At 43.8% G+C, this 26444-nt stretch overlaps 1 protein-coding gene across 1 annotated transcript in view; it reads right to left on the reverse strand.

The window, feature by feature from the left end:
* The window catches only part of SVOPL (SVOP like), a 30445-nt gene extending 4287 nt beyond the window's left edge, over window positions 1-26158 (reverse strand). Inside the window, exons 1-13 of the mRNA XM_074940348.1 lie at window positions 25927-26158; window positions 21124-21264; window positions 20059-20150; window positions 18936-19034; window positions 18193-18264; window positions 17113-17237; window positions 13463-13526; window positions 10900-11025; window positions 8960-9088; window positions 6815-6888; window positions 4391-4593; window positions 2419-2530; window positions 690-771 (exon numbers count right to left, since the gene is read on the reverse strand). Of these exons, the coding sequence (XP_074796449.1) occupies window positions 690-771; window positions 2419-2530; window positions 4391-4593; window positions 6815-6888; window positions 8960-9088; window positions 10900-11025; window positions 13463-13526; window positions 17113-17237; window positions 18193-18264; window positions 18936-19034; window positions 20059-20150; window positions 21124-21202 (1257 nt within the window). The 5' untranslated portion in view covers window positions 21203-21264; window positions 25927-26158. The remainder of the gene's footprint in view (window positions 1-689; window positions 772-2418; window positions 2531-4390; window positions 4594-6814; window positions 6889-8959; window positions 9089-10899; window positions 11026-13462; window positions 13527-17112; window positions 17238-18192; window positions 18265-18935; window positions 19035-20058; window positions 20151-21123; window positions 21265-25926) is intronic.
* Between the last annotated feature and the right edge of the window lie 286 nt (window positions 26159-26444).

The raw sequence follows: 26444 nt of genomic DNA on the forward strand, positions 1-26444 counted from the left end.
GAACCTCCAAGACTCACTGTGGATTATGCTTTTTGCCACTCCTAGGCCCTGTTTCAGCAAAGCACATAAGCATAAAGGGGTGGGACTGTGTAGTTTATTATCTGTTAGAAATATGGTTGTAGAAGGACTCAGAGGGGTATCATTCTCACTAAGCCACTTCAAGAGAAGGATTCCCCAACTGCTTTCCATCTTCGAGGGGAGCAGTCTCAAGAAGCATTTTCCAGGCACTGGGTGGGCTTCATTGTCCCTTCTTATTAAACGCTCTCAGGTTAGTGGTTTCTGACACATCCATAGCCAATAATGGACTTCCACAATTCTAGACCACCAAAAGATTAATATATCTATGCAGGTGCATTCTTGTAAGCACGATTGTGATATACTAAATTATTAATGGTACAGAGATAGTAAAGCAGACTCATAGATAATCATATAGTTACAATAACTTTGCCACAGACAAGTAGCATGGGAAAATTCCTGAGAATAGGCAACTGTGCTGTTATTCATTTAATACACTCCATAAGAACAGCCATACACTGTCAGACCAAAGGTCCATCTAGCCCAGGATCCTGTCTTCTGACAGTGGCCAATGCCAGGTGCTTCAGAGGGAATGAACAAGAGAGGTAATTCCCGTCGCCCATTCCCAGCTTCTGGCAAGAGCAGCTTAATGAGGAACTTTCAGAAGGACCTACCTCTGCTGTGTAAATGTAGATGGTGTTGAAGTTTGCTGCTACCAAGGCACGCAGCATGAAGAGAAAACCGATCAGACCCGTACTAGGGAGAAAGGGGTGGAGAATATGGAACTAGCATCAGAGAACACTTGTTAAACACAGGCAAAACAAATGGTTACTGCACTAAGGAACTTCCCTCCAAAATAAGAATATAATAAAAGACACAAGTAAAATGTAATAATGACAAATGTAACCTTTATCCATTCAATTGACAAGGAAAGGTTGATGATTCACACTGAGGGACTTTCTTCTTGAGGAAATGCTTGGAAAATGGACTGACCAAGCTTGCAAGCCAAGGGAGAGATGACATCTATATTCATTATAGCACCTCAGGTTGCATCTGCTAGAGTTAAGACTGGGTTCTAACTTGCTGTCTTATCCCTCTTTCTCAGTTGCTAATTAACTCTCACAAAGTCTATGCTTGGACTCAGCCCAAAGGTGAAGACTGAGCATAATTGTTTCAGGTATTTGGCCACTGGAAAAAGCCCTTTACTCCAATCAGAATTTTGCATTCAAGTAACTATTGCATAGATTTGGCTAGAAACTTTGACTTTGGCTTGATTTCTAAATTTCCCTGCCATGCATGCAACAAGCCAAGTTTGAAGAAAATTATACTAGTCAGGGGCGCTGGAACAATTTGTACAGTGGGGGGTGCTGAGAGCCATTGAACCAAACTGTGAACCCTGGATATGATGGAAACTACTTCAAGCCAGGGGGTGCAGCACCACTGGTTCCAGCACCTATGATACTAGTAGTAAAGTTCCCATCTCAAACATGAACGTACAATTTTCCTATGCTGGTTTTCAGGCACCAGTAAAGCAGACCATTAGCTACTGTGCTTCATGGCCGTCCCTCACAGCTGAAAGGTCAGTTTAATGGAACCTTTCAGCTGAAGGGTCATTTCCGAGCCCTAGCTGAAGTCCTGGTCCACTTCAAAAAACTGACAAGCTCTGCCAGCTTCACGGGGGGGGACGGGACCTGTAAATCCCTTCAGCTCAGTCTTTATTTAGTGAATATAGTCAAACCTTGCTAATTCATCCTGATTAGGAGACCCGACACCCCCCCCCCCCGCCCCGTGGATTATTAGTCTAAGGGGATGTCTACACGGCAAAGAAAAACCTGCAGCTGGCCTGTGCCAGCCAACTTGGGCTCATGGACTCGGCCTGGAGCCTGAGCTCTGGGACCCTCCCACTTCCCAGGGTCCTAGAGCCTGGACTCCAGCCCAAGCCTGGAAGTCTACACAGCGATGAAAAAGCCCCACAGCCCAAGTCGGCTGGCTCAGGCTAGCCACAGGTTTTCTGTTCTCCATAGAGACCTACCCTAACTTGGTAAATGAGCAAACAAACAATGCAAAAAATTATGGGCACTGTACCACACAATGTACTTTGTTTCCTTATCTTGATGTGTGGTTTAGCTATAATTATTTATTGCACTTCATAGCACGCTAGGACACGTCCTGTCGTATAGTTTGTGAAATCCCCGTAGTCTCAGCAATACAAGACCTCACTACAGCTTCTGCTATTACATTTTTTTGCTGGGAAGTGACAGGAAACTGCAGGAGATTTTTTTTGAGAGAGAGAGAATTATCAGGACTACTGATTAGCAAACTGAGAATTTAAGAGGTCCTGCCCTCTGCCTGTGGTATTACAAACCACCACGACAGTACTAGCATACTAATCTAATACGCTACCTTGTAGTGCAGATATTAAGGAAGAGGAAAAATAGTGCAGTGCATCCCATTGTTATAGACAGGCTCAGCCGTCTTCCTAGGAAATTGATGCCTAGAATGTTTAAGGGATTTACTGGAAAACAGAACAAAACATAAATGTCAAACTTCAGAGTTAGATGATCTAATTATGTCTCAGCCCCTATTTAGCGGTCATTTCCTGACACTACAAACCAGGAATTCCATCCCACCGTTCCCAGTAGAAAAGATTTCACCCTCCATTACCCAAACACTATGATCTTCCTCTTACTTATTTTTCCTTTTTCTTTTTTTTTTTTTAATGTCTGGAGTTTCTGAACCGGCCTCACTTGAGACACTTTAGTTCCCGCTATAGACACACTACTATTGTGTCACGACTACAGTAATGTCTCACTAGCATTATAGCCTTGATCACTTCTTAGTAACAGCAAGATGCTGGGAGGAAGGGTGGGGTCATGTGGTTAAGCACAGCACTTGAACTCTAGACAGCTGGGTTCTATCCCCAACTCTCCCAAAGACTTCCCGTACGAGTTGGGCAAGTCACCCAGGGCTCCAGGATGCTAAGCAATGTGGCTCCAGCCCAGCAAAACACTGAAGCACATGGTTAACTTCTAGCTTAAGTATGTGTTTATGCCCTTTGTTGGACTGAGGTCAGAGAGTTTGGCACCTTACAGGATCAAACTTTTAATCTCCTTTTATCTCATTGCTCTAGATGTAAATGGGGATAAAGCTTACCTCACAGGGGAGCCATGAAGCTAAATCCAGTAATGTTTTACCAAGTACTTTGAGCGCCTTAGATGGAAGGGGCTATGGAAACATGTTATCACATGACACTTTTACCACCTAATACTGAAGTAGAGGAGATATACCAAGAAACATGGTGATTTGTGTTGCTCTGGATGCATTGTGTACTTTCTGCTGTATTCCATTCTAACCTACTCTGAGCAGGTCTCTGCTGCACAGTACAGGATGACGGCATTGAAATAATACCCTTTCTAAGCTAAAGCACACCTTTGCTGCATTCTGTTGCCTACATATCAGTGACTGGTTGCAATTCTTGCTAGCATTTCCAAAAGTCACGTTCTAGTTGTCTGAAAGTTTGCCTTCAAGCCAATCCTGGCTCTCTGGTAACTTAGAAACCGAACTTCAGAAGTGCTTAGCCTCCACTGATTTCAGTGCAAGATAGGCACCTAAGTATCTTTGAGGATCTGGACTTTACTGTTCAGGTAGTTTCCTATGGTCATTTTAAAAAAGGAAGTCATTATGTATCCCCTGCATAGGGGCTATTCGGCTTTGCCAGTTAAATTTTCACAACTGTCCTTAAAGATAAATTAGTCATGTAGGGTGAAATTCCTCCCTGTGACACCAGCACAAAGCATATGCAGCTACAGCAGAACCTCAGAGTTATGAGCACCAGAGTTACAAACTGACCGGTCAACCACACACCTCATTTGGAACCGGAAGTATGCAAGCAGGCAGCAGAGACCCTCCCTCCCCCCGCCCCCAAAAAAGCAAATACAGTATAGTACTGTAATAAATGTAAACTACGAAAAAAATAAAGGGAAAGTTTAAAAAAATGACTTGACTAGGTAAGGAAACTGTTTCTGGGTTTGTTTCATTTAAATTAAGATGGTTAAAAGCAGCATTTTTCTTCTGCACAGTAAAGTTTCAAAGCTGTATTAAGTCAATGGTCAGTTGTCAACTTTTGAAAGAACAGCCATAACGTTCTGTTCAGAGTTACAAACAACCTCCATTCCCAGGGTGTTTGTAACTCTGAGGTTCTACTGTAAATCCCACTGAAGTAGTGCATTGCCATTGGCTGGCTCTGTGCACAGGGTGAATTTCACCTATAGCCTATATATTGTTTTGTGCACGGGCATGTAAAACTGCCGAGTTAAACACTTTGCATAACACATTAAATAGCCACAGAAAGACAACTTGGAGATGTTTCTGTTACATGCAATCTCTCCAATTGTGCTGATGATCATGATCCGGTAATCCGAAGGGGCAAATAAGCGACAGTGACATGGGCTGTGGCTTTCCTCTGAATCATTCCCCAACTCCTTCGCTGCTGTTGTCTGCAAACTACAGACCATGTCCCGCTCCAGTAACTCAGCACTGGCCAGGATGACGCCATAATAAGCAAAAGATATTCCAAGCCTGGGGGAAAGAAAACCAATGTTGACAAGGAGAAAATAATCAGATTCATGGAACCATAGAGGAGTAAAACTCAGCAGATATTAAATGCCCAAGTACAATTACAAAGCAAAACAGGTAAACAACACTTAACTTTTGGAAATCTTAAGTCCAGAGAAACCCCAGTATTTATTTGTGCAACCAGCAGCAAACTGGTTGTCACGAACGTGTTACACAATGGCAGCTACCATATAAGTACACCTCTTTATTAAAAGAAAAAGCCCAGTTCTTAACTGGACTGTTATTATTAATTTGTAGTATGGTAGCACCTAGAAGTCCCTGTCATGGACCAGGACCCCACTGTGCTGTACAAACAGGGATGAAAAGACAGTCCCTGTCCAAAGGAGCTTACAGTCCAAATAATGCTGATCTCTGTGTGTGTCAGTTTTCCCATCCATAAAATGGGTATAAATCTATCTCACAGAGGGTGAAATTCACCTTGGTACAGAAAGCCAGCATAAGGTCAATGTTTCACTTACACCCTGTTTTGAGGACTTAAGAAGTAGAATTTAAGAAATACATAGGCTTTTGTTCAGACTGTCTGCATAGGGATGAAATTACCACCACAGAATATGAGCTTATTCCATGTTAAGGCCGCAGAATAAAATACTACTCAGCTTGAGGAAGTGTGGCAGCATTGGGCCCACGGTGTTCTTAAAATTCTTTGATGCAGGGCTCTATATACTGTAGTTTACAAGCTTTCATTTAAAATGTAAAGCCAAGATCCTGATCCCTTGTGACCATTAAAATTCCCATTATACTTTTCATATGAACAGGAAGGTTAGCCCTGAAGCTCTGGCCAAATGCCAGTCTGTAGAATTACATTCTGCCATTTCAGTTAAAGACAATTTTTCCCCACATGTATTGTGAAGTATTGCTGTGCACTGCTAAACAGCTGCGATGTTCTATACCAGAGGTGGGTGCATGGTGGGTGGAAATTATCACTGTATGTTTCTTACCTACCTTATACTATTTTCCAAATGTTTGAGACCCATTGATGAAAGGAGCAATGGTATTATTTACAGGCTGGGGCAGTGGACCCTAAAAATGTGTAGCAATGCATGTTTGTGCCGGGAAATTTTTCAAACATTCATTCCTGGTGGAACCTGCCCATTGAATATTTAAAACAAATCCCTGATGCTTCTTTTACCAAATCCTAGGACCATCAGAGCTTCATTCTCCATTCTGTGCAGTGACTTTTAAAATCAATTTTACGCACCGTCTGATGGGGGAAGCTCATATATTGTCGTGGCTCTCTGTCAAGAGCAGAGTATTAATGACGGCAGCCTTGTTGCAACATCATCAACTAATTCGGCATGTCCCTCATCATAAACAGGCTAAGAAGTGGATTTTCACTCCCCTCCCCCCCCCACCCCCGGCAATTGAAGAAGCGAGCCTCAGAATTACAAGCTATCAAAAGATCTGCATACCGAATGCAAGGAGAATGCTAAGTACACAGAGGATGGGGAAGTAAACCTATGGAGCCTATAAGCTGATTTATAACTGTAGAAAAACTGTATTTTACAAAAATAGAAAAATCATAAAAGATGCAGGGACCGATATACAAAGATTCTGGGTCACTGAGCTTCCACACACCCATTATCAGCACATTACAATTCTAGTCTGCAGTGGTGTCAGAGCTGCATTGGTCCCAGGAGCTGAGAGAGAGAAGGTGGATGAGGTACTATCTTTTATTGGACTAACTCCTGTTGATTTGAACTACACAGAAGTTGGTCCAATAAAAGATATGACCTCACCCACCTTATCTTATTATAATTCTAGACAATGGTGCCATTAAAATATAGATTGATCTACTTCAGGCCTACTTATGAGACTTCAGATGAGAGTCATCTTTTGTTCACTTTGAATTTTCCAAAGCCAGTGGAATTAGTAAGAGCTAACAACATTCTGTCTGAAACCTATTTCACTGGTACGCTGGCTGTGCTACCAAAGCAGCTGGTGGAGCACCGGTTCTCGTTTTGGGAAAGCCAGGGGTGAGAGAGCAATCTTAAAACCAATCCAGACGTTCCCCCCTATTCCAGCTACACCGGATGTCTCTGTAGGTCACTCAGAGTCTGATCCAACTTGCTTTAGAGTCAATGGGAGACTTTTAATCAGGGTCCTACCCCCCTCATATGAAAGAATTACGTTAAAAACAATAACCAAAACCAAATAACATATTTACCATATGATCCATATTTGCAAAGTGGTTCGTAAGTATTTGGAGTCCAATAGGTCGCAGAATCTACCTCTTCTTTCCTGCAAATTATTTAATAGAAAACACAAGTTTGGAGAAGTATCTTGGCTCTCTGGACTAATTTTCTGGTGCTCCCATGTATTTCTACACACTAATATGTTTGCTGAGCTGAAAGGCAGACATGTAACACACTTCAGCAGCACACAGATGAATCTGGAGATTAAAGAGCACCAAAAGGGAAAAGGTTGTAGAGAGAATGTGTGGGGTTGTGGCTGTGATCCTGTAAGTCCACGTGCAGCCCCACTGACTTCCACAGGGCTCTGAATGTTCCCAGGCTCCACTTGTGTGGAAAAATTTGCTGTATTATGGCCTAAGCTGGGAAAGGTGTTGGTTACTTATTTGTTTCTGGTTTGACTACTGCAGTCTGAACTGACCGCAGTTACCACTTATATGTAACATTTTATGTTACAAGACATAAATGCCGTAATGAGAAACAGAGTCAGAAATTAGAGGCTGTACGCTTGCTTTTGTATTCTGCATCTAACCAGCTGTCAGACATTGGGCTAGCAGATATGAAAGTGAAGACATGTAGTAACAGCTAGAGGATTGGTACATCTAAGGCAAGATTCTTGCTGCCATGAATGTGAAGAGAGTCAATTAATCATCACTTGTCCCAGGGGAGGGGGAAAGAGTTCACATGAATGTTTCGAGTTGATTTTTTCCTCTTTGTTTAACATGGCTGTGTGCGTAACTTTAAATTTTAATAGAAACATCACAGAGCCAGTGAGATCTCTTTACAGAAATTCTACAGAGCGTATAGGGAAGGCCTTTCTTGTTTAATCCTAACGCCAATTCAATAGTACCACATTGCCAAGGCCAATGCTAAGTGCCTGTGGGATTAGATAAGCAGCAAACAGGTCTAGAAGAGGGACCCCTCCGAGCTGGGTGATGGTGTTGAAGATTCCCATGGTTCAGGTCTAAGTTCCTTCGATCTAACTGTGGGCTCTTGAGCCACTCACACCATGATGTTCCCTTTAATATTGATATGCAGGGCCTGAGCCATATTGTAACCAATAATGACTGCTCCAGTGCTCCCGCACCGTCAAGTGCTCCAGCTCCATTCCCCCACATCTGCCACTGCCCGGGTGTTGCCGGTCATGACTAGTACATGCTTGTCTTGTAGTTCTATCTGGAAAGGAAGGAGCATAAGCCCAGTTTCCCACAGTTCATGATTCTTTTTCACTCTTGGTCTGTCTGTTCTCCCTGAGTCACTTGTATGTTTCTATGGGCCCCCATTTGAGGAGCTGGACTGCATACCTGAGGCAGTAAGCCATGCTTAACTCTGTCCAGCCATGGCACAGGGAGGGGAGGAGGAATCTTTGTAGCTCTTTATCTGGAAATGTGCCACCTGGAGAATTTCCACACTTGATACTAGCATGCCCTGGAGCTGCATGAGGAATCTTACTGATACCAGGGTGCAGTTGTCAATCATTGAGTCAGGCCAACAAGGGGCAATTGTCTCATGTCAGAGATGAAGGCCTTGTCTTTGGCTCGGCTAGCATTACTCCGAGGTGCTTTGGTCTCTGACTCAGAACCAGATGGTTCTTCTTCATGTTCACCTACAAGCTATGCTCTTGCAGGTAGGTGATGGTTGTTTGTGTGTCCTGAAGGGCCATTTCCCTCAAAAAGGAGCTTGGATGAACAGATCTTCCAGGAAGGGAAAGACATGAATTTCCTGCACCCGGAGAGCTGCTGCCAGATCTCTCAGCAACTCGGAAAAGACTGCTTAGGGATCTCACCAGGTCAAAGGGGGTGCTCTCTACTGGAAGCCTTTTTTATGGTAGCGAAAGCAAACATTTCCCCAGCATTACGTTCATGTGAATGAGAAGAAGAATATAATAAACAAGCCCATTAAAATGAAAGGGCTAAGATTTCTCTCTTTTAAATAGACAAGTGACAGCTTCTATCATGGCATTCAATATTCCTTTGGAATGATGCCTGATATAGTAGAAACGCATAGAACATGAAAGCTTAAGCAAGATAGCCCTGTCCCCTAGAATCCCAGTAATCCTGTGCCCCAGGAAATATCCAATCAACCATCAGCGTGATGAGAGAAGATATTTTAACTCTCACATTAACAGACTCCACCAAGATCCCTTCTGGCATTACTGAGCGGTTCATCTTGGCTATCTTCTCCAGTGTTCCAACGGCGGCTTTGTTATTTCCAGTAGATACATTGTACCGAGCAGACTCTGGAATGAACTGCAAATACAGGTTGGTTAGGAAGAGCTTTAACCGCTTTGGGCAGCAAGACAGAGCTTTGGTTAAGTGCCAGGAGACAGTGCACAGACCCAACAGTTATTGGATTCCCCCCTTCTTTTTGCTGTTTCCCATCTGCATGGTTCAGTTTTCCAATCCACTGAGAATGCACATTCGTAAATATTAAGCCAGACCCTCAGCTGGCGTAAATTGGTGTCACTCCATCGACTGCAGTGGAGCTATGTTGATTGACCCAACCTGAGGCTCTGGTCCAGTCTATAAACAGTGCTAGATAAGTGTTCTGAACAACAGCAATTCCTTCCACATATTCAGTGAGTTCTCAGAGAACTAACAGAACTGCTGATCTCCGTTCTACAGCCATTCTGGGACAGCCAATCAATAAAAAGAAAATGGCTTTTTTAAAACTGTGGGGAAACCAAACCAAAACAGTGAAACAGAAATAATAATTAAACAAAACCTAACTTGAATCTGACATTGTAAGCTGAGACTAACAACATACCTCTCCCTCTTAATAAAAGCGTCCCAGACTTAAAAGAGATTTTGGGTTCATTTCAAGGGATGGACAAAATTGGGGGACATTAGTTTAACTGGAGTGTTTCACTCATCCCTCGTATTGATCACAAAATAAGTAGAACTGAATGAATATTACAGAAAGCGGTGCTTGAATTTTTAAAGGCATTTGCTTGGCCATGCTTGTGCCTCTCGTTTTGTTATTTCCATGAACAAATCATGCAGCATAGTTTTACTAGCAGAGATGTTCAGAGAAGTCAAATTTCAAGACATGGGTATTTACAGAGATCCTAGTTTATATTTGCAAGCATACGTATTTATCTCAGTCCATGTCTGCACTGGACTGGTGTGATTGCAGTTTGGACTGCAATCGAAGGTGTGATTGCAGCTTGGACAGGCATAATATAGGCCTAAATATAGCAGTGAAGATATAGGAGCACAGGCTTCAGCATGGGTTTGGAAAGTGAATCCATATTCCAGGGGACCAGGCAGTTTTGTACTTCACTGCTATTTTTAGCTGTACTAAATACATTAAAACTACAGCAATGATGTCTCCCCAAGCTGCAAATCACATTTTTGCCTGCGGTGTAGACATACTCTCAGACATGCTTGGGCACTCATCCAATCAGGGAATGGATTTTATCGTCTATGTGATTTATCTGACCAATCACAGCTAATCAACATAGCTCAAATTGCGATATTCACAGAGACTTGTTTACATCAGTCCAGAGAGAGAAAATATGCTCTCCCCTGAATAAATAAGACGACGTTGCAACCTGTTAAAAGGCTAACTTTGTTGGGTACATTGTTTGTTGTGAATTATTCACTTAGTTCTACAAAATGTAAAGAGTTACGAGGATGGGGTATATACAGGGATGACAGCAACAAATTCCTAAATTTGCCAGCATATGAATTGCAAGCTTCTACATAATCTAATCCAATCTCATCTCATCTATGTTTGCATGCCCTTCCCTCCCCCACCACCACAATATCAGAACACAGTGTATGGATCCAGAACACCGATGCCCTAGTCTTGGGATGCTGCTATGAAGGAACAGCAAATCTGTAGAAAGAGGCTGTCTCCTGCAGGTCCCTGCGTGCTGGTGGCTGGTGTGGGCTCTTCAAAGTTTGTCTCCATGAGAGGGCTGCTGTGGGTTATGGTGAAAGCAGGACCACAGAGGCAGGCTATCAGGTCCTGCTGTCTCTATCAGCTGATGGCAAAATATACCTAGAGATTCCAGACCTAGTGTGTTCTTTTGGGTGGGAGGGAGTGTTCTTCTCACCTTAAATGCCAGGATGAGAATGATGCCTGGAACAGAGGAGATTCTGATCAGCCAGCGCCAGCCTATGGTCGGGTTAACCACTGATGCCAATCCAATAATTAATAAGGAGCCTGCCAACCAAAAGACCTTTCAAATGGAAAGTGAGAGGTTACAATAAAGGAGCCAATGGTTATGGTTTGTATATTTTAACCACCGGTGTTCTCATTCTTTTCTGAGCAACCTTCTCCATCCACACCATTAGAATATGGTAGAGATTTGACCCAGACACAGTCAGGGAAGTTGAATTTTTGGAGAGAGCTGGGCCAAAGTTTTGGTGCGACTGGGCCCAGGATGGTTTCAGGTAGCTGTGGTTGAACACAGAAAGCCATGTGTGGTTATCATTCCAAATGAAACCCTTTAATCTGCTTCCCTGGTATTCATGAGCCTTTTGATTTGCTTCATTAGTCATATGAATGAGATTTTTTTTTCTTATAAGAATGCTTGTAGAAGGCAATAGTGCTATGAACACTAGTGCAAATAGTGAGCAATACTTTCCACTGATTTTACACCACAGGAGAATCTGGCCCAACACTTGCAAGCATGTGTGTCCTTGAAGTTCTCATGTAGCCATTAGAAAAAATGCTTTTTTTTATTTACACAAATAAGGTAAGCAACAACAAACAAATTCATAAAAGCCACAACCTGTCCACTGAGTAAACTGGGGGAAGGGAAAATAAATAATAAATAATAATCAAAGGATTTCGCCTGTTTATAAATCTTAGGTGAGAACAGAAACAATGACTTAAGTGATCAATCCAATGGCTCAAACAGAGAATAATGAAAAGCAAACACTCGTTGCTACAAGACCATGAATAAGCCAGAGGCCAATATATGTTTGCACAACTATTGGTTGACAGGGGTGTCGGAACCGAGGGGAGCGGGGGTTTAGGGGGCCAGGGCCCTTTCGCTTTTTGACTCCCACCCCCATCCCCTCCTCTTTCCCCAAGGCCCCATCTCCTGTCCAGGCCAGCATGGAGCCCAGCCAGGGAGGGGAACCTGGGCAGTTGTGGGAGCCACGCATGTGGCTCCTCCACCTGCCCATGGTGTGGCGGGGGAGGCTGCAAGCAGCCCCCGGCCCATGTCCTCGCCCCGGCCCAGGACAGGTGGAAGTGGAGGGTCTGTGACTCCATGCCAGCGCCTCACACGGCTCTCCCTGACCCAGCTCCAGCTGGGGGGGCTCAGAGTCGCAGCCTGGTGTGGGCAGGGAGCTGCAGCCCCTCCACCTGCCCTGGGAGGAGGGCCTGAGGGGGTAGGGACACAGCTAGGGGTTGCTCTCAGTGCTCCCCCACCCCACCGGGCAGGTGGAGGGACCCAGGCTCTCCTCAGCTGCCCACACTGTTCTGCCCACACAGCTGGGCTCCAGCTCTGAGGGTCGGGAAGAGCCCACACAGGCAGTTGTGGGGAGCCTGGGTCCCTCCAGCTGCCCTGTGCGGGAGGTCTGGGGGACGGGAACATGGGCAGGGGACTGCTTTCAACCCTACCCCCACCCCGGGCGGGGCGGGAGGGGCGCGCGGGTTCCCTGGCCCTGCTCCAGCTTCCGGCTCGGTAGGGGATGGGGCCTCCAGGGGGAGAGGAGGGGAAGTGGCTGGGCCTCGGGCCCCTCACTTTTGGGAAGGCTCCAGTGCCCCTGCTGGTTGAGCAATTGGACAAATTCCTATGTATCAGGAGCTCTTTACAGATAATTCCAGAAACCCATGGAAAAAGTGCTAAATTCATTGGACAAATCATTCACAAGAAAAAATTCAAGCAGCTCCAGATTTAACCAGCCCTTGCTAGGCAGTACAACCTGTCCCAGAGCACCTCAGTCCTAACTCGCAACCATCAATGCTGCTCCATTCCTGGCCACCCAGGGCACCTTTAGCTTTTCCAGCTCTGAGCCTCTCCTGAACAGAAACTGCCCATTATGCCACACTATATGATAAGTTTTTGATGTGCATAAATTGGGAACTCGCATGGGACCACCTAATGAATCTCTTATTATGACCCAAATCAGATTTTGAACTCATCTCCAAAGGTACACAGCACATGTGCTGATTCATTTGTCCTGGGCCAGCCCCAGTTTGAGTACTGAAAATTGCTTCCAGATAGACAGAGTCCAGTCTACCGGCGTGGAGCACATTTCTATTTCAATTTTTAGCTGCCTATATGCTATTATCTTGAAACGAGATTGAGCGGCTGACCCAGCTCCTGACTGACAGCCTGTCAGGGGCGGTACTGTTAGAACAGGCAACGGACGCATTTATCAACCTGGCAACCAAAAGGCTGGACGTCAGCTGTCAATCAGTGTCTCAGTGCCATGTACAGAGCAGCCAATTATCAGAAAAGAAATTGCTTTTCTTCTGCACACCCGTGCACATGTTTAATAATGCAGTGTTGCCTGTGACACACGCTGAGAATGAGAGACCCTCACTGCGTGTAATACATATTCAGATATTGTGGAACACATTAAAACTGGCTAGAATTCTGCTTTCTGAGCCAGACACAGGAAATCTGGGACTCTGGGCTGCAATGCATTTAATCTTACCTGAGATAAAGGCAACATATACCCTCGGTATTTTGTAGGCAAGAATTCGGTTTTTATGATAAGTCTGAAAAAAATGCAGAGAGTGTGAGAATCTGCATGCAGCTGAAATGCCAGCTCAGTCAATTTTAGACTCCACTGTCAGTCAGTAGAATTGAGACTCCACTGTCAGTCAATTGCTCTTTCACTGCTAGCAACTGAAAATTGGGCGCGGAACAAATAAATGTGCATAGCGTTTGTGAGCATGTCTCATTGCGTACCATAGAGCCAGATCCTCAGCTGAAGTAAATAGGTGTAACTCAACTGACTTCACTGGAACTGTGTCCATTTACAGCAGATGGGGGTTTGACCTTAAACTTGTAATTCAGTGAAGAGTCTCTGGTCCTTTGACAGAGAGTGTCCCCTCCTCCATGTCAGAGATCCTTTAACGTTACTGCTCCTGCAGCAAAGATTGCTGCCAAATATCGACCTAGTTTAACACAACATGCTGCACAAATATCTGCCCACAGGGACAAGGAGGCTATGTAATGTCAATCCAATAGTACACTTGAGGACATAATCTCAGAATACAAGTATCTGAGTGCTGGCACTTTGCATCATGCACACCTCTAAGGGAAGGATCCGTGGAGCTGTTTGGACTCCATGTTTAAATGCTATGCATTCTGTGTGATGTGAAGTTAAAGAAAGGCTGGTTTTGATTAGGTATCCTGAGGGGCTTCTCTCTTCACCTGCCTATCCCCAGAGCCTGGAGGTGGGTCATAACCTTTCACATTGGATTGAAGCCACTTTGCAATTCATCAGTCTGTTCACTACTCCGCCAGCAGAGTCCCTGGTTGAGAACAGTAACCTCTGCAGGGCACTGTTTCTTTCCCAAGGTCCAAGTGCCCTGCAGCATAGCACTACCAGAGAGAGCCAGTGGAAAAAGGGAGGGAGGGCGGGAATAATGAAAAATGGTGAGTTTTCTGATTTGTTTCCATGTTGCATGGTTTGAAATGAAACAGTTTTTCCCTAAAACTTTGGTGAAATTTTGTTTTTTCAAAAAAAATTTTAATTTTCAATATTTTTAATTTAAATTCCCTCCCCTTTCTCCCTTTCTGCCACTGAGTGCAGAAAAAGGAATAACATGTGAGTGGGAAAGGGTTCTTCACTTTTTTTTCTCCCCACCATAACTTTTTGAAACATCTCCAACTTCAAAAAAGTTACAGGGTTTTATTTTTCCTTTTGTCACGCTATAACTTTTCCAGATTTGAATATGTTTTGAAAAGTTAGAGTGGGGGAAAATGGAGGGAAAAAAAACCCCAAATCCAAACCAAACCAACACAGGGAAAAGTGAGGGGGAAAAACCCAACATACATCATTCAGCTATTACAGTCAGTGGCAAAAAGGTTGGGAAAGGGGAAGAAAAAAAAAAAAAACCCAAATCCAAAATTTTTGAAAAACCCAACCAAATAAAAATTTCAATTTGAAATCAAATGTTTTGCTTTATTTCAAAATTTCCTGTCAAAACAATTAAAGAAATAATCAAAAATTACAGTATCCTATGAAAATTTTCATTTTTGACAAAACTCCATTTTTTAGCGGGAAAATGGTGGGGGTGAAAAATATTGACCCGCTGCACTTCCAACCCCTGCCTGAGAACTGGGAGTGACTCCAGGCTTCCAACAACGGAACACGCCAAACTAGGTCACCTGGGCAGCTCTCGTCTTTAGCTTTTTGATTTGAATGGACTCCCATGTGTTTATTCCTAGTGGAATTCATGAGCCTTTAATCTCACTTTCCATGCTGAGATTTTCATGAAGGGGGGGCATCTAATATCCATTTAGTGGGGAAAGACTATATGTAAAGTATCTCTCTCTCTCTCGGGGTTTTACACGGCCTCCCATCTCCACGACATCTGAGCACCTTCCACAAAAAAGAATAGCAATAGCAAATTCCACCGTGGATTTCATGTAATCTCTAGTACTTTCCCTTTTCCAAGTAAAAACTGTACTTGCGGTAGAGTTTTTGTTCTAATTTTTTAGATGTAGTTATTTTCTCCTCTTTTTCTTCTTTTGTTGTTCTTGGTTGGTTGGGGGGTCAGGAGTAAAAGGGCTGACAGTGTTGTGAGTGTCAATGTTACAGCATAAAGGCTTTTTCTGAAAAGGAAGTACTGAAAGTGTTCGCTATAACACTGACTGTGTAACACTTAACACTGTGGTTCTCAAGTACGCACTGCATTTACATTTCAATACAAACATACTATTCTCATAAAACAGTCCATTATTAAAACAGAATTGTGTCCATTTTTTTTGTTTACTGTAAAGTAACATTTACACATCGATTACCTGTTTATTTGCCCCTTATCAAATGTGTTTGATAAGCCATGAGAGAGACAAGGTGGGTGAGACAATATCTTTTCTTGGACCAGACTTCAGGTCTGGGCCTGAGGTAAACCTGAGGAAAGCTATGGCTACACTACAGAGCTTACAACAGCCCAGCTGCACTGCTGCGAGTGCCGATGCTCTATGCCAACAGGAGAAGGCTCTCCCGTTGTCTTAATTACTCCAGCCCCCGGGAGCAGTGCTAGCTATGTCGGAGAGAGAAGCTCTCATGCTGACACGTAGTGCTGTCCGCACCGGCACTTAGGTCAGAGTAATTTACATCATTCAGGGGGGTAGCTTATTCTCACTTAAACTGTAGTGTAGCCATAACCAAAGACCTGAGGAAGAGCTCTGTGTAGCTCAAAAACTTGTCTCTCTCACCACCAGTAGTTAGTCCAAGAAAAGCTATTACCTCACCCACCTTGTCTCTCTAATATCCTGGGACTGACACAGCTACAATTATCTTGTATACACCATTTGATAAGCCATTGTCATTCATTTAGTGTAAACTAGCTGCCCCTGTCTAATCTAGATTGTTTAGATCTTCGGGAATGTAATTTAAAGCTCTGTTCAGAAGGGTTCCTTGAAATTCTGGTAAAGTGGATGGGGGAATTTCCCCTCATTTCCCCTTTATTCCCAGCCCTCTTAAGAAGTCCCTGGTTGACGGTCTACTCCCATGATTGCCCCTGCCTGCCTGAGGTGAAGTAAACTGCCTCCACATCACTCCATGGGCTAAATACAGGGGGAAATGGGGGAAATTCTATGTCCTGATATACACTGGAGGTCAGACTAGATGATCGAATGGTCCCTTCTGGCCTTAAACTCTATGAAGCATCCAGCCTCTACTAGGCCCAGGATGCTGTGGATTGAACTCGTAATCTGCAGAGCACTACAATTTAATAGAACTCTGTTATCACTTTTAACCGACTGAGTCTAACAAAATTAGATCAGTTCAAAGTGCATTCTAGTCTGGCTACCACAGCTAACCGAGTAGTATAGGTCTTTTCCTCTTTACCTTTGAAAAAAGGGCACATTAGTCAGCTTGCCAGTAAGTTTTTCACTTGCTTACACTGGTTGGAAAATTTCAATGACCTTTTCTTTGGCATAAAATGAGAATTTAATTTTTCCACACACACCCCTCATGCAACCAGCTCTATCTGTCACATTTAGTAAGTAGTACTTAGTCACATGAGACAAGGGGAGAATTCAGCTGATCTCCTCCCCTTAAAAGGTGTTCTTGATTTCTATTTGCCTATTGCTTCCAGGGCTACAGTGCTCAAAGTACAACGTTACCCTTGTGCGTGGCCTGACACACCGCATCCCACCATGGCCCGGAGGAAAACAAACCAGATGTACGATGGGGAAAATGATGTCAGCAAGGAGAAATAGGCCCCCCATAAGAAAGACATCAGCAGAATCTGGAAGGGAAAGATTAGAAAACATCCCTGTTCAGGACAGCACTTCAAGCATAGGATTGAATGTTTTGCTGACTTGGGGCATAAATAAAGCACAGATCAGCTGAGCCCAAATGGAAATTCAAAGCCTTGGTCTCTGAGACCTTGTCTACACTACAGGTTACTTCAGTGGCAGGAGATATTAAGCTGATAGGAGAGCTCTTGCCTGTTGGCTTACAGAGTCACCACCACCACCACCAGTGCAGCTGCAAGTGCTGTAGCACGGATGTAGCCCGAGAGACTCTTCAAATAAACAGAGTTGGGCGAGGCTTCCTCCTTAGTTAACGTCACCTACAGCTCCAGTTGGCCCCATTCTTTCACATTGACCTCTTTAAAGACCCTGATCCAAGAGCAGGCTTTCAAAGGGCTTTAGATCAAGCTCAAGGGGAAGTGAAAAGGACCAAGGATCCATAAAAGCCTTTGAATGCTTCTGTACCCTTCCAACAACCAACCACTGTGCAAATTCGATACCCTCTGACACAAGTGCTCATTGTCATATAGTCTGACTGCCCATCGTGAGAGACACAAGGGCTCTGCTTCCTGAACCAGTTCTAACTCTGGAATGTGGAGTGCCTAGGAATAGGGTGGTATCCCTTTAAATAGCTTGCGAGCAATCTAATGGTGCCCACCATATTCTGTGATTATGTTTCAGAGGCTTACCTGTAGGAACCCATGTTTGAAAATGTCCTTAATTCTCATCCCAGCCCTGCCACTGATTCACTGTGCAGCCCTGGACAAGTGTATGTGTAAAGGGGGACATGAATAACAATAGCCCCTTCATAAAGATTGATTAGGTGATGTGGTTAAAGGTGTAACAGTCTGGGTCAGTGCTAACCTTATTATTTTGACAGTTCTGTCATCAGGCCTGGCTCTGTTGTTAAAAGGGACTAAAATGGAATGCTCCAGAACTTTCACTTACCTTCCAGCGGCCATATCTGTCAGCTAAGAGTCCAAAGAGTATACTGAATATCATATAGCCAAAAAACACCATCTAAGAGGGATTAAAACATTGCCTTGGTTAATCAGTAGGGGTTTTTCCACACCTTGTACCTATTATGTGGCACTGCTCTTAAATGTGTGGTTGAACTTAATACACCTGAAACTGAGGGATTAATAACTGTGACTTGAGCCGTGTGTATGGTCAGGTTTACCATTCACAGCTTTCCCAAGGTGGCTTAATCCAGACCTGTAGCATCCTCTACTATTTCAATCCTGGGACTGATACTTCGGATAAACTACGACAAATCTTTAAAAGGGAGAGAATGGTTTTGTGATGAAGGCACTGAACTCAGAAGGTCGGGATTCTAACCTTGACGGTGCCACATGCTTGTTGTGTGACTTTGGGCTATTCATTTAGTCTTTTTGCCTCAGTTTCCACAATTGTAAAATGATGATAACATGTCCCTCCCTCAAAGGGCTATTGGGAGATTAAATTCATTAACGTCTGTGATGTGTTCAGATACTGCCCTGTGGAAGAGTCTATAAATAACTAAAATTAGTATATATTAGGTAGCAATTTTCTGAGTACTCATATATCCCTTTTCTCCATAGCACTGAGCATCTTCTGATCTGGTTAAATGTGCATTTAAACTAAACCAAACAGCTCCTTCCCCTGGCAATGTTTGCAGAGTACAAGCTTAAGGGGTTATAAATGACACATACCGTTGTCACTAAAGCCACCTGCCAGTCGTTAAGTTGCCACTCACAACGGATAAGTGGAGAAACAACAGCTATTAGCATGATCTCCATGGCTTCTACCACCTTCAAGAACAAACACAGACATTTGCAAAGACCATTTCCAGTGGCAGCACAGTGAACAATTCCTTTGCATGCCGGGGGGGGGGGAAAGATTGCAGTCATGCTAGGGCTTGAAATCCAGGTGACCAAACGTCAGGCCATCCATTTGGAACAGTACACATACACTTTCCAGAACCAACCTGGAACATTCTGCAGGCAGAGCCAAAGGAATCATGGAACGGGCATCTCCCTCAGCCCCTGATATGGAGTATATCCAGTACCTCTGCAAGGCATGCATACCCCCATCGGTTGTATTACTGGGATTCTCAGTCATTCAAAGAACAGTTACTGTGGTACTGGACTCAGAGAATAACAACCATTTACAAGGCCTACTGGAGGACCCAATCTTTGTCTTCTCCAGAAAGTTGTGAATTCTTGGAAACATGGGGGGAGGGGTTCAGAGGGAAGCTTCTCAAATTATTTTTGGGAGGGCTAGAGACTGACAGGGTCCTCTCTCTCTGCCCATGTGTATTAGTGGAGACCGCTTTGTCCTTCAGACTCTTGAAAAATCAAGCTACTTCTTTCAGTGTCTAACTATGAATTTAAGAGTTTTAACTCGAGGCACCCACGCTTGAAAATCTTGGCTGGGAAGTGCAATTGTACTACATTGATTTAATACATGTGACCATGTTGCCCGCTAGTGACTGGTGACAGCAAAGATAAGAGCCTGCTATTTGCTCATAGCTAATGAGATCCCTCTTTTAGCTGAAATTATAACACTTTGGTGCAGTCACTCTCAGGTCTGAGCCCAGCTGACAACTGTGGTGTTTCTGTGTTTTTCAGGATGGCTTGTTACAAAAAGAAGAAAGGAAAGGGAACTAAGAGTGACAAATGCTGACCCATGTACACCCATGCAACCCCAGTTAAGTCAATGGTGAGTGATAGGTGAGGTCAGAAGTGAACCTAGAGTCTATGGATTCTGTTTCATATCAATAAGGATACTGTAATAGGATTTTTAGGCTCAAGTTAGTAGACAATGAAAACCTACACCAGTACTGCCCATGACCAGGAAAAGCACTATATGAAACCGCCCAAACCCGATGGTTTCCACAGCCTCTTCCACTGTAAATGTCTTCTGTTCTAAACATCAAAGAGAAAGAGAGTGTTAGAACTGAGACCACCCCTAAGTATGTCCTTGCAAAACAGAACCACTTTTTGTTATTGGCAGGAAAGATGTTGGAAACTCCATCAGTGCCAGAGAGCTTCTTTCAACTAAGCAGCTGTAGAATTATATAGATCCCCAAGAGGTCAGGGTTGCTGGGCACTTTAGAGATTCAACAAAATGAGAGAGAGATAAAATCAAGAGATGATAGATAGCCAGTGAGAATACAGAACATACATGGAAGGAAGGACGAGGTCTATCATCCAGTGCTTTTCATATAGTATTCTGAGCTACTGTATGTATTGCTCAGACCAAGGAAGAATGGTTTCGGGTTAGAGAACTGTACTGGGCTGCAGGAGCCCTGGGTTCATTTCCCAGCTCTACCATAGATTTCCTGTATGGCCTTGGGCAAGTCTCTTACTCTGGGGCCTCTGTTCCCCAGCTGTACTAGTCAGGATAATACTACTTTCCCCAGCACAGCAGGCATTTCAGAAGGGGAGGAAGCCAGAGCTCACTGCAGCCCAGTAATCCTTGTTATTTTAACGGCCCCAGATGACAATTACAAGCTGGCTGCTCTAACCTGTGCTATAGGTCAGGTCAGCCGCTGAAGAGCTTAGTGCCAACTTTACTTTTCCATCTTCAGCATAAGCATGACACAGCTGAGGACTGGGCCCTAGCTTTCCTTGCATAAATTGCTTTAAAATAAGCTTAATAGAAAGTGCTAAAATCTACCTTCAAACTATATTAGGGTAAAATTCACTTGCTGAGTTGCTATCACAGAGTAGCATCCAGGGGGCTGGCTATTTATCCCAGCAGAACCTTGCTCATCCCGTATGGAGGTGGTAGGGCTCTCTGTGGGGAAGCCACACCCAACCCCAACCCAGGGCCAGACTACCCCTCCTTACTGAGATATGACAACCACCACCCTAAGTCCAGCTTATATGAACCAACCTTTCTTGGGTTCTTGCCTCTCAGTGCCTATTTCCTCCAGGCCAATGGCATTTGGCACTTCTTTTTGCTGGGTGGCCATCTTCAGCTCTTGTTGGGTTCCCAAAGATGACAATGGAGATTACTTTGATTTCACTTTCCAACCTACAAGATAGTCACAGTCTTAGTAATGAGCCATCAAGTAATTTCCAATGCAAGACTGGTGGTAGTGAGGGCAGTTTAAAGTCTCTTAGTTTCACAGGATGCTAATCGGAAATGTTAAGGGTTCGCACCTACCTCCTGTTGGTGTGCATTTAAATAAAAAATTAGAAGGGCTGTCACGGACAATTTATTAAAATTGGCAAAGGTCAGTCACCATCCTGGCCTATTCATGAAAAGTCCAATGAAGCTACTAAAAAAGATAGGATAACACTCATATACCTTTGTGGGGTATCGTGGAGGCTTTTTAATCAACATTTGTAAAGAGATTTGAGATCCTCAAGTGAAAGGTGCTATATGTGCAGAAGTCATTGTCTGAAAGGCACCTAGCATGCTGTGGGTTTGTGTTCGTTCAAGGAAAGGAAGGCAAAGAAGGAATCAGGTAACCTAAATGGGAGACTGTATGAATGGTGACTTTCTAACTTTTTTCCTTAGAGTAGTAATAGACTCTCTCTTCACAGAGAGACAGAGTGTGTTTCCACCGAAATCTAAATGCTTCACTGAATCAGGCTGATTTCACCAGAATTTTGTTTTGGAAGAAAACTGGAAAAAAGTTCCAACAACATTGAAACAACCTGTTTTCACGTTTTCGTAATGGAACATTTACATTTTTCATTACAAAAGGACTTTTCATTTGAATATTTGGTTATATTACATATTATGATGCATACAAAACATTTAAAGGGTCAAAACTGACATGAAAACGAAAAACAAAATGCTTCAGAATTTTCCTTCATGGAGAATTTTGAAATTTTCTGCTTTTGCTTTGCTGCAGAACAAAGCCTAATTTAGAAAGCCCCAAATCCTTAGCAAAATGAAATCTCCCTCCTCTGCGCAGTTCTGCTACTCACTCTTAGCAGCAGGGCTTGTTCTGGGGCGGGGGGGGGGGGCGGGGGGGTGAGCAGGGCAGTTGCCTTAGGTGCCAACTTCCAGGGGGTGCAGTGCCACTGTGATGCTCAGGTTGTTTGTTTTCCTCCTCTGCTGTTTGGAAGGGGAGTGGGGATGCAACAAAAACATTTTCCGCCCTGGCTGGCACAAGAGCCACCTCCTGTTTAGGGGAGACTCTCGTGTGACACAAATGAGAGCATCACTCCAGATGAAGTCCCAGTAGGGGCAGGTTCCTCGTTACACACAAGCACTGAGAATGTAATAAAGAGGGTTGTGCTGTTGAGTTGGAATTCTGCCTGCTTTTCCGGTTTCCTCAGAAACAGATCCACACTGGGTTTCACATGAGGTACCAGCAGTGCTGGGGAAAGGACCAGACGCACAACATTAGGGATTGCCATCCTCTTTCTCTGCATTCAATGGGGATTAGCCTGGGCAGCAGCAAAGTAAGCTACCTTAACACTGCTCCCCTCCAGCCATCAGCGGCACCTTCAACCTTGTGCTGAAAGGACAACTTCTCGGGGTGAAGATAGCTGTGGAGACTGGGATTTGCAAAGACGCCTAAGGGAGTTAGAGCTTAAATCTTCCGTGTGTCTGTAAAAAGGGGACAACAATGCCTCCCTCACAGGAATGCTGTGGGGATTACTTCCCATTGGCTAAGCTCTTTTAAAGACATAATGGGCTCTCTAATTGCTAATCATTATTATATGGTGCTTTGAAATTAAGCCCAGCAGGTTGGAACACCCTGCACACGTATCAAAAGGGATCACGCATCTGTGCTCTTAAGCACTTTTTCTTAAGCCCTTCGTACGCTGCCCGAGAACAACACTGCCAGTGTATTCTGTGCAACCTAACCCCCCATTATATAACCAGCAAAACACTGCCCGTTGTTGGTGTCGCTCCTCAATGAAAACAACATCATGAGGTTGTTTTGCCCAGCTTCCTCAAACAGTTTTAACCCCCATCTCACATTCTACTGCCTCCGGGGCAGGGGAAACAGGTCCAAAAGATTATAATAGAGGCAATCACAGGTCTCCTCTGCTGGCTGGGGAGATGAAGGTTAGTGTTTTCACTAAGGCTGCAGGGCTGTGCGCTTGCCTGCATTCGGGATGTGGGTCCAACTCCCAGTGAAGTCAATGGAAGGCTCTCTTTTTGACGTCAGTGGGAGTTCGGTTGGGCCCCTGGAAAGTTACGCTAAGAAATTCACTCAGTCACCCTCTCAAACACATTCCTCTTCCAGGCGCAGGACCAATGTGCTGTTTCCTATCCCAGTAGGCCCAGCAAGGGGAGAGAGGCAAGGGAGGAGAGAAATGTTGACAGAGAGGGTTGAACACTGAAGACAAAAATAGATAGAGACCAAAAGGCCAAATCAGAAAAGACAATGGTTTGAAGAGAGTCAGAGAGTTTGAGACAAAAAAAATGAACTGTGACATTTTAAAGAGATGTAAAATGTCAGTTATATTAGTTAGAGGGAAACACAAACATTGAAAAAAAATTGAATTCTGGAAGCATTCAAAATTTAGGTCAACACTTTACACTGAGGGATATTTTAAAGGGTTAATAATTGATTAACAGATGTTTTAGATGACAGAATCTTTGTTATAAATTGTTAAAGAGTCCAACAGGTCAATAAGCTGCTTATTGCATAGCTCAGTGGTTCTCAAACTTTTGTGCTGGTGACCCCTTTCACATAGCAAGCCTCTGAGTGCGATCTCCCTTGTAAATTAAAAATGGTTTTATATATTTAACACCATTATAAATGCTGGAGGCAAAGCAGGGTTTGGGGTGGAGGCTGACAGCTTGGGACTCCCCATGTAATAACCTCGCGACCCCCTGAGTGGTCCCAACTCCCAGTTTGAGAACCCCTGGTATAGCTTATAACATCTTCCTTTGAGGTGTTTATAACTGTCCACAACACATACTACTCATATCTGTAATATGTTTATACTGTCTCTTCCCAATTCTTAACCATTTATAAGTGGAAACAATATAAATTGTTACTAAAATGGATTATCTAGAAGAGCCCTTGGAAAGAGAACAGTGCTTCATTCCAGGTTAGAAATGTCTTCTTCACAACTATAAAGGCTAGAGATAAATAAATAACTCTGTCAGTACGTCCTGCCCTAATATTGCTGTGCACTGCTGAAAAGCTGCGGTATGCCAAACCAGAGCTGGCTTCGATGCAGTGAAGTGGTGATTATTATTAGAGTTCAGAGTAGCAGCTGTGTTAGTCTGTATCTGCAAAAAGAAAAGGAGGACTTGTGGCACCTTAGAGACTAACAAATTTATTTGAGCATAAGCTTTCGTGAGCTACAGCTCACTTCATCGGATGTAGCTCACGAAAGCTTAGGCTCATATAAATTTGTTAGTCTCTAAGGTGCCACAAGTCCTCCTTTTCTTATTATTAGAGTGTTTGTGGTGGAGGGTAGGGGTTGGAAGGCAGCTAACTAGATCAGATGAAAGGAGAGAGACACAGGAGGTCTTTTAGCTAGTAAGGGCCCGATCCAAAGCCTGCGGAAGTGAAAGGAAAATCTCTCATTGACTTCAGTGAGCACTGGACGAGGCCCTAATGCCATGCTTTTACTATGTCAAAGACAGGGTGGGTGAGGTAATATCGTTTACTGGACCAACTTCTGCTGGTGAGAGAGACAAGCTTTGGAGCTTACACAGAGCTCTTCTTCAGGTCTGGGAAACGTACCCTCAGTGAGGCTTGGAGTGCCTTTCCCAGATCGGAAGAAGAATTCCATGTGGTTCGAAAGCTTCTCTCTCACCCACAGAAGTTGGTCCAATAAACAAGATTACCTCACCCACCTTGTCTGGCTAATATTCTGGGACCAACACAGCTACTACCCCACTGCATATGCTGATTCAGACAGTTTGATAGTAAGGTGCCCATCAGAACCCTAAATCGAGGGTAGCGCAGAGAAAGCATTTGGCAAATCAATGTTAACAGAAGGCTCTACCTTTTTAGTCACTCTCCAGTGCTCCCACGCTGGCTGGATGCTTCACAGTCAAATACACTGATAGATCTTTCGCAGTGCCACTGTGGTGGTCATGAGAAAAAGCCCCTTGCTTCACATCTACAAAGGAGCAGCACCACAGAAACATGCCCTGTATATTCATCTCTCTCTCCATACGGTGTCTTGTGCTGGATGCATCATGACAGACGCTGTATACGTCAAATGTCTATAGTACCACATGCTACACAACAGCTTTTATGTCTACAAGAATGGGTGAGCGGAGAGTGACGTTTTCATCCATATGTGAATACTTCCAAGAAATCTTACTACAGATCTTACTAAAAGTGCAGGCTTGCTCCCCCGAAACGTTTCCAAACTTATTTGCCCTGGTACAAGAGCTAGAGTCTTCTGTCCTGGGGCTGTCACAAGGGTTAATTGATTAATAATTGTAAGTCACTTTGAAAACATTAAGTGCTGTATAAGTGATACATTAATAACCATCACCACCACAATAATGCACTAGCTAAAGGGAGCAGCCTGAGTGATAAGTTTAGTGGCACAGAGATAACACAGAAAGATTAACTGACCCACAATGAGAACCCTGGCAGGATTTCTCAGCAATGGAGGCAGGTATAGGAAATACATGGCTGCTCACTAGGCCTTTAGATAACGTAGTCTCCGTCACAGCAAAACACACAAACATTCAAATAACCCCACTCCACCTAGACAGGACTTGGTTTTGATTTTTGCGTGAGTTTCTTACCTTAGAAAGCTCTCAAACTTGGGGAAATGGCTCTTTCCTCGTTTACAGTTTTAACTATTCCGCCTTTTTTCCTTTTATTGCACTAGCTGCATTGCTGCTTTAGGGGCCAGCTTCCATAACTTACTTTTCTTCCTAGCCTGGGGCACACACATCCCTCTCTAAATCCTTCAGCTCTGGCTTGTCTGGGTTTTAAATGAAGGGTTTCAAAACTTCCTCATTCCTTTCCAAAGTAAGTTGCTGCATTTACGGTATCTTAATAGGTCAATTCACCCTGTGCCTCCAGGAAATGTTTTTAAGGAATTTACACTAAAATATGCAGGTTAATATCCTTGAGCCACACCTCCTCCACAACAACATTTCACCTGTCCCGTCTTAAAAGGGCAACACCAACCCATAATTTCATAGCATTTAAGGCCAGAAGGGACCACTAGATCACCTAATCGGACTACCTGCATATCACAGGCCATTACATTTTACACAGTTACCCATATATTGAGCTCAATAATTTGGGTTAGATT

This window comes from Natator depressus, chromosome 1, assembly GCF_965152275.1.
Source record: "Natator depressus isolate rNatDep1 chromosome 1, rNatDep2.hap1, whole genome shotgun sequence".
NCBI classification, from domain to species: Eukaryota; Metazoa; Chordata; order Testudines; family Cheloniidae; genus Natator; species Natator depressus.